The sequence below is a fragment of the Cupressus sempervirens genome, chromosome 10 (assembly GCF_028749045.1).
Source record: "Cupressus sempervirens isolate cs-2001-9-10 chromosome 10, ASM2874904v1, whole genome shotgun sequence".
NCBI classification, from domain to species: Eukaryota; Viridiplantae; Streptophyta; class Pinopsida; order Cupressales; family Cupressaceae; genus Cupressus; species Cupressus sempervirens.
Genome location: NC_143127.1, coordinates 691,136,702 through 691,151,922, shown reverse-complemented (window position 1 = coordinate 691,151,922; position 15,221 = coordinate 691,136,702). Strand labels below are relative to the sequence as shown.

Below are 15,221 nucleotides of genomic sequence, written 5' to 3'. Positions count from 1 at the left end.
AGTAGCCAACAAAAATGAGTGGTCGGCTCTTTCGTTCCATTGCATTCCTCTAAGCGTCAGGTACAAATGCCCATGCTGCACTCCCAAAAACTCAAAATGATGATACATCAAGCTTGACATGAGACTAAGCCTCCTCAAGAGTCATATGTCGAAGGCATCCAATTCTAAATATAGTTGGCACAATTGACTGCCTCTGCCCAAAAACACGAATCCATGGACCTGGACTGAATCATACAATTAGCTATCTCCCAAAGTGCTCTGTTCTTTCTCTCGACCACACCATTCTACTGAGGAGTATAAGGCACTGAAAACTGATGCTGAAGACCATACTCAGAACAAAAATCTCTGAAAGTTTGGTTCACGTACTTCCCCCCATTGTCCGTGCGTATCCGCCAAATAGAAAGACTAAACTGCTTCTCTACAAATGCCTTAAAGACTCGAAATGAATCAAAGACATCAGACTTGTACTTGAGAAAGTACACCCATGTGCGTTTGGAGAAGTCATCAATGAATGTAAGCACATATCTGGCACACGAAAAAGGCGTGGGAAATGACATGAGGTCACTATGAATCAACTCCAAAGGTGCCAAAGCACGAGTGGCTCGTCCATGTGGAAAAGAATCCCTATGTTGCTTGCCAAGTGCACAACCCTGACAAACACCATCTGGACAAGAAATTTGGGGAAGCCCAAGAACAAGTGCCTGTGTGCTCATCTGTTGAAGATATCTGTAATTGACATGCCCAAAATGTTCATGCCAAAGTCTGCTTACTGAATCTGCATGTGCAACTAAACATGAACCTGTGTCGTCAGAAGACTCAAATCCATCAAATCTGTAGAGGCGAGATGCAGAGTCAACACTCCCAGTAGCCACAATCATCTCAGAATCATGTAAGTCCCGGATAACCACATCATGTGGTGAGAACTCAACTGTCTTACCAGAGCCAGACTGGCAAACCTGATAGATAGACAATAGGTTCATCGAAATGTCAGGAACACAAAGAACATCCTGAAGAGAGCCCCAAGCTAGTGCAATAGAACCAAAACCCAGAACTGAAAGTTGGGATGAGTTCCCAACAACAATTTGTGTGGTAGCACAAGGAGTAAGTGAAGTAAGCAATTTAGGAGTGTTTGTCATATGGTGAGAGGTGTCGAAATCAAGAACCCATGTAGGCCCTGAAGTCGTAGCTCAAGCAGAAAGAGCATGACCTTTCCTTGTAGGGGGGGATGAAGACTGAGGGGCTGAAATATGATGCTCCTTCATGGCTTCCTCTAAAGCCTCCAAACATTTCCAACACCTAGAAACGGGATGTCCATCCTTGCCACAAAAACTACAGGTCTCACTAGATTTCTTCTTGGTCTTGGAGGTAGACTCGGAAGACTTCGAAGAATCTTTACCCTTTGAAGGGTTTGCTGGAGAAGTAGCTAGAGGCTTAGGATTAGATTTTGATGTGTCTTTCTTCGATTTTCCTTTCTTCTTTGATTTCCCCTTAGAATTTTGAGCAACCAATGCTTGGCTGGAAGAGCCAGAGGCATCCACCAGTTGGATCTTTGCCTATTCCCATGTCAATTGATCACAAAATGTCTCAAATGTAGGCATCCTATGTCTGTCACCAAGGGCATCCATAGTGGAGTAGAAAGTAGAAGAAAAAATTTGATACTGTCCCTCAACTTTGAGAGTATCAAAAAAATGCACTCATCATCTGTTTTGGTTTTCCCACATCCCTGTAAAATTGTACGCAGAGATTTGAACTTCATCAAGAAATCCTCAATGGTGGGAAAACTAGCTGGTGAAAAAAAAATCAACTCTGCATCAAGCTGAAGTGCTTGGAACTCATTCACTGTGTCAAACAAAGTCTGAAATTTGAGCCTATAAGCTTGTGGAGTGGTCAAACCATCCAAGTGAAATAGTAGACTGTCTGAAATGTTCAGTGCAATCAATCTCATGGCCTCATCCATTTTGTTCCTGTGCTGAACAACCTCAAAAGGACATGTAAGAACAAGTTGATTCTCATCCAAACATGACCATAAGCCCCTTGACATGAGAAGCCTAGTCATTTGTGCCTCCAGGTGTGATAGTTGTGTGGCGTGAGACGGGTCACAAATGGATCTGCCATTGAGAGAAGAAAACGGAAGTAGAAGGGTCTTCTAATGAATTAAATTACAAAAAAGAAAATGCCCCCCCCCCACAACAGATAATGACATCCTTCAAATACCACAAAAAACAACTATGGAAAGCAAGAAAAACTGAAAAAGAACCTGGATTTCGGATGCAGAGAAGGAGGAAACAAAAGCTTCTACTTTGATGCCAAAAATGGGAGATCAAATGAACTTGGAATCTGATGAAACCAGCACCATTGTCTCTGTCTCTGATTCAGCTTTCCGGCGCTTCTTTCGGATCGAAAAAATACTAAGTTGTCGATTCGGGTTCGAGGACGGGTTCGGGTTCGGGGTTCAGTTCGTGGGTTCGGGCAATTTTTTTTTTCCCCATTTGGGTTCGTGGGTGGGTTCGTTAGTATATATATATATATACATGCAAAAAAAATTATAAACTCATATAGTTGTAAAAGTAAAACTAAGTCATTCCATAGTATGAATATATCAATGTTACTTGATTATTGATCAATGCCAAATGTCAAAGATAAACATTAAATACTCACTCATTAATCTATGCTAATGTTGTAAATAAAATCATACATTGAATTACTAAAATGCAAAATGGAATTTCAAAACATAGACTACTTCATCAGATTGATAGATAATAAATTATGACTTAATAAAGTTTGAAACTATGAAACATAGTGATAAATCATAAATGACTCAATGAGTCAATGATAAATGTTTAAACATAGTTTATCAAAGATGCAAATGCCCTTCAAGGGTCAAATGGGTCATCAAAATATGAGGGATCAATGGCTTCATCCTCATCTATATCATTGACATTTTCCACATCATTGGAACCCAAACCGGTTCCACTAGCCCCAAATGCAGCCACATCCTCCTCCTCGTCCTCCTCAACATCTAGCAAGGCAATTCTAGATATATCTTGGACAGTCATATCCAAGTTAGAAGTCTCAGGTAGTACATCCCACAACTTCTCTGGTCCCTTCTTATATCCTGGATCCTTGCCTGATAAGAGGCGCCAGTTTTTGTGAATAAATACCAAGTCCTCTGCTTTCTTTGAACCCAACTGGTTACACTTCACTGAGTGGATAAAGGAGTATGTACTCCAATTCCGCTCAACAGCAGAAGAGCTTGCAACCTAGAGAGACAACCAACAAATTTTAAAAAATTAGCTAAGTAATTTTACAATACAATAAGAATTTAAGAGTGCTAATTCAACAAGCTAAGTGGCCATAAGAAAAAGAAAAAAAACTTAAATACATACTTGTGACAAGATCTTAATGGCAAGAGGTTGGAGGTACATGTAACTTTTCCCATGTAAGTACCAACATCCAATGGCATCCAATTTACTTTGGTCATTGATTGCATCAGGCTCTGCATTTTTGCTTGAGACAAAATCAACAAACTCTCTCCTAACATTTGATGCCACATCAGGATCACTAAAGAGCCTGTTAAGTGCCCTCTTATACCCAGTAGCAACTTCAGGATCTCTATATGGTGCCACTCTACCAGGAATAGCAAGTATCTCACTGCTATAATATCTAGGAGAAAGTGCATATAGAACAATTTTCTCCACCTTAGTGTACAAGGTATCAGGATCCTGCTCTCTCCTCTGAATGACCTAGGATGTCAAATGATGTACATGTAAGTTATCTTGATGTAGTGTTAATAACTTAATTAAAATCAAAAATCAAAATCTCTCAATAAACAAGGATAAAGTATTGTATAAAAATTTTAACTTACTGATTTCATTCTTTCTAGCATAGAGTCCATAGCATCATATATGTTCCCCAAACAAGGCTCATCCGTGTCGGCATACCGAAGCATAGACATGATGGGCTCGGTGAGTTCTAATGCATATTCCACCCTATTCCAAAAATTATCACTGAAGATCAAATCCTTTACAGTTTTGGCCTTTTCTGTATCAGCTTGCTTCCATCCACCCCATTTGTTGCTAATAACCATTTGACCCAATGCCTCTTTCACCCTCACAAGTCGTCTAAGGACGATTGTGTGTGAAGCAAACCTTGTTTCAGCAACCTATTACCATGTTAATTCAAATTGTAAGTTAATATGATAAGTTGATAACACAAAAATTTAAGAATATGTATTAAATTTTGTAAAGTATGACACAAAAATTAATATGATAAATGAAGCTAAATAAAGTTTAAAATTTACCTTCAATAATTCCAAGCGGGAGAAAGTTCTGAAAATTGCTTGTGACATATGGTGGTTTGTCACAAACATTTGGATCTGCTCACCCTCCTCATACACATTTTTCATCCATTCAATTTGGCTGCCCATTGTTTTCATCACCAAGTTCAAGGTGTGGATAGTGCATGGTGTCTAAAAGATATGCTCATATCGTGCTTCTACCAAAGCACCTGCAACCTTACAAACTTTAGCATTGTCCGTTATTACTTGGACAACATTGTCAACTCCCACGGACTCTATGGATTCAATGAGAAGTTGGGCAATAAAATTTGCATCCTTTACTTGCCCTTCACAATCAACCGCCTTCAAAAACATTGCCCCCTTGGGGCAAACGGCAATCACATTTATTAATGGACGGTTTTTGCAATCTTTCCATCCATCAGAGACAATGCTCGCCCCCGTTTGGATCCAAGAATATCTTATTGGTTTGAGGAGGTTTTCTACATTCTTTCTCTCCTTATGCAATATGGTGGTTCTCAACTTTTCATATCCAGGGGATTGGTAACCATGAGGTGCATCATTTATTGCTTTCACCATCTCTCTCCAATAAGGGGATCTCACTAGATTGAATGAAACACCATTTGTAATGAGGCAGCGCCCAACCTTTATGTCAGCAATTTCTCTCTTGTCATTTTCAAATGCCGTATCTAATGGGCCTCTCTTGCGGGATGTGGGTGTTTCTATTTCATCTTCATCCATAGATGGGGTAGGTAGGAAGGGATGTGGTTTACTAATTGTTTGAGAGGGTGGTGTTGGTGGTATTTGCTTTGACTTATCTTTTTTTGCCTTTGGCACTAACCTATCAACCTCTTCTTGTTCTTTTAACATGCCTGCTATTTGAGGAGCCGACAACCCTTTTTTACCTCCTTCTGGGGGCCCCTCACACATGGAAATCCCTTGACCTGGTGGACCTATCAAATGATGTTTAACCCGGAAATAAGAGCTTCTATATTGGTTTTGGCAAAAATTGCATTTCCATATATACCCTCCCCCACCAGCACATTGCTCAATTCTTGTTGTATACTTCCACAAAGGAGAGCCTTTATCAATTTTAAATCTTTGGGATCCCACCCCATCCACTGAACCCTGACTACTCATTCTTGGATTCTTGCAATCTATAAAAACAAATTTAAAAAAATATTTCAAAACTTATACAAAACTTGATAAAAATTTAGAACAATAAACATAAAAAATTTAAAAAACTAAAAACAAACTATGAAAGAAGCAAAAGGAAGGATCAAATGCATACCTGGAACACTCAACACTGATTATTTGATGGATTTGAGACTCCACAAACAATCTCTTCAAACTTGCAAAATGGCCACACCAAAATGAGAGCAAAATGACAAAGCAAATGAGAGATTAGATGAATGAAATGCATCTAATAGGCCTTACTTTAAGGTTTGGCAAAAAAAATAATAAAAAACACATAATTTTATTGCTTTTTTGGGCCACTTTTTGGCCCCACCTGCCGCGGGTCTGCCCGGATTCGCCCGGGTCCTCTAACAACGACCGAGAAACCATACGCATATAATAGACTCCTAAAATGGTCAATATTTTTAACCAGATACTTTTGATTAGTGGATCATTTTGTGGGTACCATCCCCATCAGAGTTTTCCCTTGGCAAGGGTTTCCCTAGTTAACAAAATATGGAGTCATGAGTTTTCTTATTGCATGGTTATGTTTACTATTCAGAATAATTAGTTTTCTTTCATATGCAAGTTATTAGGTAATTAATAATATCCAATTTTTGGGCTCAAGTACGTAGCAAATTGATTCACCGCCGCCCACCCCCCTCAATATTCCCTATTTCTAACAATTGGTATCAAAGCACAGTTACTCGGAAGAGGCTTAACAGCTTGAATCAGATCCCTATGGATATGGAACAGTTATAGAAGAACCTAGAAGAAGCTCTTAGGCAAATTGACATTCTCACTGAAGAAAGGGATAACAACAAGATTGATCATCTTAAATCCAAAAGGAACCTAAAGATCAAATTAAGGATAGTGGTGAAGTTTCAAGATTGAAGAAAGAAAATGAGATCCTGAAACATGAATTAAAGATCACTGAATTGAAGTTAAGTTTAAAGAAAGATGATAGCAAAATTGAGTCAGATCTGAAAACTGAAAATGCAAATCTAAGATCCAATCTTACAAAAGTTAGATCTGAAATTGAATCCACAAAGTTAAAGTATGCAAAACTTGAGAAGTACAACACTGTTGTAAAAGGAGAGTTAACCCAGACTAAGCAACAATTAGAAAAGTTATATTCCAGTAGTGAGAAAATTGATGAGCAATTATATTTTCAAAGACCTCCCTATGATAAGATTGGTCTTGGATATTTTATTGGAGAAAAATCATCCAAGAAATCTTTAACTAGAAAGGAAACTAATTCTGAAATTCAACAGCCTACACAAGAGAAAAAGAAACTGAACAAAGTTGAGCCAAATCAATCAGATAATTCACCTAAGGAGTTTGAGCAAGTTGACAAACCTAAACAAACTGATGAACCTAAGCAGCTTGAGCAGACTGAATCACCCAAGGAAGTAAGGTATAGATTTACATGTAAATGCTTTGCATTTAATGAAATTGGTCATATAAGAGGGAATGCACAGGTAAGCCATTTAAACATGTTACTGATTTTTATTGTTATAATTGTCATGGTTTTGATCATAGTGCAATTGATTGTAAGAAACCTAAATTTGATAATAATAGTGGCAATAGTGGAATGTTTAGAGGTACTAACCCTGCACGAGAAAGAAGGAGATCTAATGAACGAACTAATGGAGCAAGGAACAACATTGTGCATTACAAATGCAACAACTTTGGACACACTGCCAGAAATTCCAGAGCACTTGTTAACCAACCTAGACCTAGTTACAGAAACAATGCACTAGTATGTCAATTATGCAATAACTTCAGTCATATAGCAAGATTTTGCAAAATGGATATGAGGAACATCAACAGGATCGCAAATTTCAAAAGGAACGCCAATAGAAATGTCAAAAGGAATGATAGCAATAATAAAAGTCAAAAAGATGATTTGAGAGAGCATATAGAAGAATTCAAAGAGGTATTCGTGAAAGCCAAAGATCCATCCAATTCACATGTAATATTAGAAGAACAGTCATTTGATACACCTGAAGGAAGACTTAAGTCAACAGTTATATGTGATTCATACTATTTGAATTAAGCATTCTTTATAACTGGAATAAGCATCAGAAAGACAGAAAAAGTAGCAGATGACGAATTAAGACTCACGTAGTTAGTATGAGGTATTTCATGATAAGTTGAAGCTATGGATAAGTGCACAGATGATTTGGAGATTGCATGAGGTTATATGAATTGAAATACGTTACTAGTAAAAAAACAAACAGTTTTTCATGGAATGCGTACTTGCGCAATTAATGCAGTTGGTAAATGAAAATAATAATGGTTAGGATCAAAAATTTGAGCATTATTCAAGCGTGTACCAAGTTAAGGAGCGCATTGAGTGTGAATCTAAAGCAATCTAAGAAGCATTAAAGCGAGTTCATCCAAAAACCCTACATTCCGCACAACTAAGGTATTTGTCAAATTTCAAGTTCACTTGTGAATTGGAAACTAAATCTGTGGTAATCATGGATAGGAATTTGATACATAATGTTGAGGATGAGGCAAAACCAAAATTGAAGATAAACCCAATTCTGCCCTTAGAAGAAAACCCTACTGCACTTTTCCCGTCATTTCAAACGGAGTTTTATACCCAAAAGATATGGGAAGTTATCTTAAAAGCAAGTTTGAGACAGTAGATGAAACAAGGATATCAAAAGAGTTTGAACATATTTATAATCAAGACATGAGTTTCAAAACTGGTTATGAGCACTTAGAGCAGAATGAGATGATGAAGTTTTTGTTTTCACACATTACTTTGATAATGAAGATTGGGTGAAGATTATATTGAGCATAATTCATGATGGACAATTCTGGTTAGGAGACAATGTAGTTGACATATCAGCTAACCTAATTCATGAGGTAACCAAATTGTGCAATGAAGGATCTATTCCTGTGAATGAAAAGAATGTAAAGAATCTTGTATTGGAGAACACAAAATCTATGTACAATGGAAGAAGTATAGTCATTAGCAAGATAAAGCAACATGATGTAAGATTCATAAGAAGAATCGTGGCATCCAAGATTTGTGCCAATTCTATAGATGATAACATGGCAGCAGGTTTCATCCATGCAACCTATATAATGTGTTGAGAAAGAGAAGGTAAACATGTGTGAAATCTTGAGAGCGCAATTGGTAGATAAATTGGAGATGATAAAGAAAGTGAAGAACAATCAAGTTCAGATTTATATCATTATTTGTTTACATGTTTTCCATCTAATTAAGAGATTTCCATTTCTATCAGTTATTGATTTACTTAACAGTAACAAGTGTACAATTGACAACAGTACAAATTTAATTGTAAAAACCTTTCAAGCTTAAATCAAACAAAGGTACAGAATCCCACCTTCTGTATATGTTCCATGGTTGATACAGATTTTACCTACATAGAATCAATTGAGCCAAGAATGAATTATGTTGAACCTCTTGGTTATGAGATTTCTGAGGAACAAATTGAAGGCTATGTAGAGATAATTTTGAAATCGGCTAGGGATGAAGAAATTAATAGGTTTGGAACTTATGAAGAGATTATGCAAGCAACATCTCAAGCTTAGCTTGAGAAATCTTCAAAGAAAAAGGTTGAACCAACGATGAGGAAGATAGTGGAGGAAGCTAAGATGACACCTGATAAGATTGCAGCACTGAGACAAACTATTTCTGGAATGAAACAAAGTGGGCAACAAGGCATTATGTATGCACAGCCACTTGCAGCAGCAGGACCATCAGAAGGGATAAGCATAGCAGAACCCCAGACAGCAGCATCAGTTATTCCTTAACCAGTTGTGTCACATAAACAACCAGCCTGAACACCAATCATTCAATCAGTTGAGTCTAGTAGTGAAGAAGAAGAAGAAGTGAAGACCATGGAAACAAAAAGAAAATCAGCTAGAGTAGCTTAAGTCAAATAAGAGCAAGCTGAAGGATTGAAGCACAAAAGAGTCAAACAGATGGAAAGCGGCCCTGGTAAAAGGCAGAAGACCTTGATGATTTCTAAAGCAACAAAGATGTGAGGACAGGTGGAATCACTTCAGAAGGCAAAAGACTCGGAACCGGCTATGCAAACAAAACCAGTGTCAACGAGCAAGGATAGACAACCATAGAAGCCTAAAATTGAGAAATTTAACAACGCAATTACCCATGAAGGTAACTTTATTCAAGTGAACAAGTTTTATGATTTGTAAAGCACCTTGGATAAGTTACAGCTAGAAAATGCCACTATAAGGTATATGATTTTTAATAAGAAGTTTGAGGACATTAAGGAACAGATTCCTAATGATCCAAATGAGAGGAGGGCAAACAGATAGGAGAAAACATAATTAGGAAGTTATGTGTTGTACAAACTAAAGAGTACCTAAAGAATTTGTTACAAAGTCTTGAACCCTTTCTAAGGAACAAGACTAGGGCTATAATGCTAATGGGTGGAAACTATGAGGAGGTGAAAGAAGAAACATTGGAAGCTATTTTGCAAATGATGAAGAGTTCGCACCTACCAGCCACCAGACCATAGCAGAAGCACCACAAGCAACATTAGGAGTTGACACTATGCAAATAGAATAGCACAAATGTTACTATAGATACTAAAGAAGATCTTTTTAAGAACTTTGGTGCAAATGTTAACAATTTTATCAGCTATGAAAGTTATGAAGAAGAAGAAGAGGAAAAAGAAAAAGTAGAAAAAGAAGAAAAAGAAAACGAAAACGAACAAGAAAGGAAGAAAGAACAAGAAGAAAAGAAGAAAGAACAAGAGAAGAAAGAAAAGGAAGAACAGAGAAAGAAAGAAATAGAAGATAAGAAGAGCGAAGAAGAGAAGAAAGAAAAAGAAGAGAGGAAGAAAGTTGAAGAGGAGAAAAAGAGTTAGGAAGAAGGGGAGAAAAATAGAAAGGAAGAAGAAGCGGAGAAAAAGAAGGAAGGAGTAGAAAAAAAGGAAGGAAGAGGAAAAGAAGAAGAAAGAAGAAAAGGAAGAAAAGAAGAAGAAGAAGAAGAAGAAGAAGAGAAGGAGAAGAAAGGAAAATGCCTCTAGTAACCACATTGGATAGCCTAATAGATGATGATGATCAGCAAGGATTAATCTCATCATTAAGTAAGTTGTTTGAGACGAACAAGAAAGTCAAGAGTTTGGTAAAGACATTAAGTGAGGTATCTAACAAACTACAAGAAATTGTATCTAATACAATAACAGATACTAATCCTCAGACAAGGGCAGCAAAACTGATAAGTTCATTTGATAATGAGTTTATTCAGTTGGCAGGAAGTTGCAACCAGTCAAGCGCAAAATAAAACATGATCCACAATTGTTTGATACTATTTGCACTAATGTGAAGAACGACCTGCAATCATTTGATGCTTGCATCAAGTAGCTGAGAAGATGTGCAGAAGAAGGAAGAAAGTTGTATGGACAATGCACCCCGTCATACAATTATATTAAGGATATGAATAATGAGTTCAGTGCCAAACTAAATTAATTGCAAGTTCTAACATCTAAATTGCAGCAGCCAGACACAAACATAGAAGATTTAGAGGCAGAAATTGCACAAGTACATGATGAGATAAGAATCATTGAGCTAAAGAAAGAGAGAGTGACTATGTCATGTCCTCATTTTGGAGGCAATTTGATTTAATTAATTAGGTTGTCCAAAATAATGAATATTTTATGAGGATGACTATTAATTATTTTAATTAAATAAATAAGTGATATTAAGTTAATTATTTATAAAGTTATCAAATAAATAAATATTAAAAGGTAACTTTATATTTAATTAATTTAATAAAGTGACTTGAATTATAAAATATTTTTTATAAAGTCACTAATAGATAAAATAAAATAATGTTCTAGAAGTTTCTGGAGAAAGTGGAGAAAAAGAATAAATAGGCACCCCGGACTTCATTCTAATCATCCAGTTGTTTATTTCTCTGTTGACATCAAATTGTGATTCAGTCACATAGTCTATTCTGGAGCCAAGTGGTTTCAGATAGTCAATTGATCTTTGGGAACGAAAACTCCCTTGGATTAGCATAACTGAGGAAGTGAAATATCTTCTGAAGGGTTGCACATTTGGAGGTGATACTTCAGTCACTTCAGCTAGGGCATCATTGGGCCTAAGGCCATTTTCAACATTTCAGCATTTCAGGAGGCAATTTTAGCAGGGCCGAAATTATTGGAGGTCATTTCTAGTACGTCTGAAATTATAGGAAGCCATTTTAAAGCAGGCCGTAAAAGCAGTCCGAAAAAAGCAAGCCGAAAAAGCAAAACCGGAAAAAAAAGCAGTCCGAAAAAAGCAAAACCGAAAAAAAAAAGCAGGCCGAAAAGGCAGTCCAAAAAAGCAGCTCCGAAAAAAGCAATCCAAAAAAGCAGTTCGAAAAAGCAAAATGGAAAAAAAAAATCCGAAAAAAGCAAGTGGAAAAAGCAGATCGGAAAAAAAACAAGCAGAAGGGGCAGCATTTAAAGAAAATATTATAGCCATCCACAATCAGGGTCTTCACTTCTCGTGGCATATTTTCTGAGAAATGTAGGTTTTCAGCTAAGTACAAAATATAGCTTCAGCACTTCATTATTTCACCTTGTACTTGTCTTTGTTTGCCATTTGGCATTATTGGTATCAAAGGAAGGCTAGGATTTTGCAATCGAAAGAGCATTGTAATTTGCAACCCTAGAGTTGATGATCAGCTTATTAGTTTGCATTCCAATTGTTTGACAAAATATCAATTGGTTGTAAGCTCTCTTTTTGGCATAAATAATGTTATAATTTTGCATACTAAGTGTTTAAATTAATGACACTTGGTTGTAAGTGCATTAATGCCATCTTAGGTTGCATCCAAAGTATTTGTCATAATCACTAGTTGCTGTAGCTGCATATTGCAAGTAGTTAAGTCTCATATTTGTATTGAATATTGTCAAAATTAGTTGCACATTCATGTTAGGTCATTGTTTGGACAATCTGGAGTCTTTGTGTAAGCATTCTCTTTGATGCAAATCGAAACAAGAGTTATTGCAGCATTCTGAAAAGTTATATCAATCATATGACCCCTTGTATGCAAAGTGTTTGACAAAATCCTTCGAGCCTTCAATCAGCATTTTAAGGTCGAATTTGAGCAGGATTATTACAGTGGTATCAGAGCTTGCTTGCAAATTGTTTGACGAAATGTCAAACAACTGAAGTATAAAGATTTTTGGTGTTTGAAGAAGTTATAACCTGTTGGGGTTATTACAGTGGTATCAGAGCTATTGACCTGCCATCCTGTTGGGTAGATTGGACATTGAATCAGTTAGTTAATCATGTTTGCTTCAAGTACCCAGAAGCAGTGGGACAAGGATATGAAGAAGCTTAAACAAAATTTGAAAAGGTTGGATGAAAGTCAGAAAAGGATGAATGAATTGATGGTTTCCATGTTTAAGAGGACTACATCACAGAACAAAGAGAAAGAGGAACAAGAGGTATCTAGAAACCTCTACAAGGAATTTGCAGCAGTTGGTGACCAGCATATAGCCAAATCTAGGGAGGACAAAAATCAGACTAGCTTGGAGGAAGATGTTGGGCACACAATACTTCAGAAGGTAGTGGGAATGGATATTACGCAGATTGATAGTAACGGTCAACTTGATACTCAAGTTGAGACAATTGTATACAGGTCATCAGAGGGTGATATCACAGGTACTCGGGATGGTTTAGTTCCAACAGGCAGTGACTACGACGTAGTGGGTTCAGATGATGATTATGAGGATGTTGTTGTGCATGATGGTGAGATACTTGGTAGAGATGAGCAGACATTGAGCATTCATGACTTTGCTGAGAGAGAGTACCAGGCACAGATAGATGCTTCATCACACGAGGTTGAGGCTGGTAGTACTTCACATGATTTGTCCAGCCAGCTCAAGGTGAGCGAAGTAGTATTGTGACTTCATTATCTCATCATGACAGGATGCGAGATATGATAGAGGACCACATCCAGATGATTCAGTTACAGGGTAGACATAAGGGAGTTCAGGCAAAGTCTTCTTGTGTTGACTTATAGGTGAGTAGGGAAGGAATGGGAACTAGGAAGTTGAGTTATTTACATCTTCTATCAGAATGTGACCATCTTCTTAGCCTTGTCGGAGACTATTCAAATGCCTTGAGGAGGAAGGAGGAGGAAGTTGACAGGGTTTCTCGCGAGCTTGAGGACACTCGAGCTTCTTCGGTGAATACTCCATTGGCATTACAGGACTAGGAGAGACATGGGGATAAGCATGGCATGGAGTTGAGTTTAGTTTCATCTTGCACTCCTGATACTCAGCTTTCTACGACACGTAAATCATATGTGGTCGTTGATAATGTTGTGAGTTCATCTTGCATTCACATCCAAGATACAGGGACAATGTTAGACAGGTATGTGGAGTTAGTTGGTATTGGTCATATTACTCAGCTGAGGAGTTTGCTTGAGTTACCAACTGATTCTAGTTTACAGATATGGACTCGAGATTGTTATATTGGCATTTGGGATTTAGTTGATTGAAGATCTTTATCACTTTTTGGTAGCAGTGATTGTTTGGGTGCTATCATGGATTTGATTAGCAGATTGCACGGTGTTGTCTTTTCTTGTGCCAGCAGCTTGTCCAATGTTGGTATTAGTTTTTATACACCAATGTTGGGCTTTGTTCATATATCCAGTCGACCATTCTTGCTGGAATGTGTTGATGATCTTTCATATTTGGCAATGTGTACAGATGAGTCCCAGGATCATATTGACATTGATGAAATCCAGGAGGATGCAGTGGGCAGTTTTGAAGACTTAGTTTCCTTGGCAATTTCTTTTGGTACAGAGGAGTTGGACAGCAGTGCTACAGACTTTGATACTCTGTATGTTGATATGAGCTTTGGAGTTGATTCGCAGGATATGGATGGTAATACTCTAGAGACCAGTAACTTTGAGGATACTCCTTCAGACAGTGCATCAAAAGAGGTTTGTAGGAGACAATCTAGCCAGTGCCATCATGTGTCTAGTGAGTTGAGAGTCAGTGAGCGAGACATTGCTATAGCTTGCCAGCATTTCGATGTTGCTCGTTAGTTGTTAGCAGTTTATGGATGGCGTTCTCCTACTAGTGATGAGCAGGGAGGCAGTTATCTTTCCTTGACAGAGATTCACTCTTTATGGGAGGCTATTCGGATCCTGAGACAGAATTATATGCAGTTGGTAGCCGATAGAGATTATCTTATGGAGTGGGGGAGTACAGCATACGATGCATTATTGGCCAAGGAAGATGAGGTGAGCGAGCTTACTCAGCAGCTCGAGGTGACTTCTGAGATTCTTGAGAGTACACAGTTGGCTTTCGAGGAGTCACAATTTCATTTGGCTAAGGTAAACATGGAGTTAGAGCGACTGCGGTCTTTACCAGATTCTGTACAGTCACAAGCTGTGGTGTCTGGTGATCCAAAGATGTCCATGGTCGAGATTGTCAAAGACAGTGGAGATGGGTATGCATCCATCCTTGATACTAACATTGGCATATCGGGTTCATTCCCACTAGAGTTAGGTTCAGTTGAGTTGGGTTGTTGTAGCAGATTGTTGTGGTATGCCTAACATAGTGGTGGCCTCTAGTATTGATGGCACAAAGACTAGAGATGTTATATCAAAGATCATGTGTGATGTTGGTGAGCTGGCAGTTGGCATGGTTCCTGCTAGTAATACTCCCTTGGTGATATCTTCGGAGGTAGTAGTCAGTTCCAACATGGTTAATGATCGATTGCAGTTAGTTTC

At 37.8% G+C, this 15,221-nt stretch overlaps 2 protein-coding genes across 6 annotated transcripts in view; both read right to left on the bottom strand.

The window, feature by feature from the left end:
* Positions 1 to 15,221, bottom strand: part of LOC149535724 (uncharacterized) — a 200,298-nt gene that overhangs the window by 95,121 nt on the left and 89,956 nt on the right. The gene's annotated exons all lie outside the window — the stretch shown is intronic.
* LOC149535725 (uncharacterized) lies at positions 3,721 to 4,448 on the bottom strand. The gene is made up of 2 exons (XM_089806342.1): positions 4,301 to 4,448; positions 3,721 to 4,162 (listed from the first exon to the last, which is right to left on the bottom strand). The coding sequence occupies exons 1-2, from the start codon at positions 4,433 to 4,435 to the stop codon at positions 3,857 to 3,859; spliced, it is 441 nt and encodes a 146-aa protein (XP_089662468.1). The 5' UTR covers positions 4,436 to 4,448; the 3' UTR covers positions 3,721 to 3,856.

Excerpts from the sequence above, each read along its gene's own strand:
- LOC149535725 (XM_089806342.1), bottom strand. The coding sequence starts at position 4,435 with ATGAAAACAATGGGCAGCCAAATTGAATGGATGAAAAATGTGTATGAG. Across the intron at positions 4,163-4,300 it reads CCCGCTTGGAATTATTGAAG|GTTGCTGAAACAAGGTTTGC; the intron begins GTAAATTTTAAA and ends ACATGGTAATAG.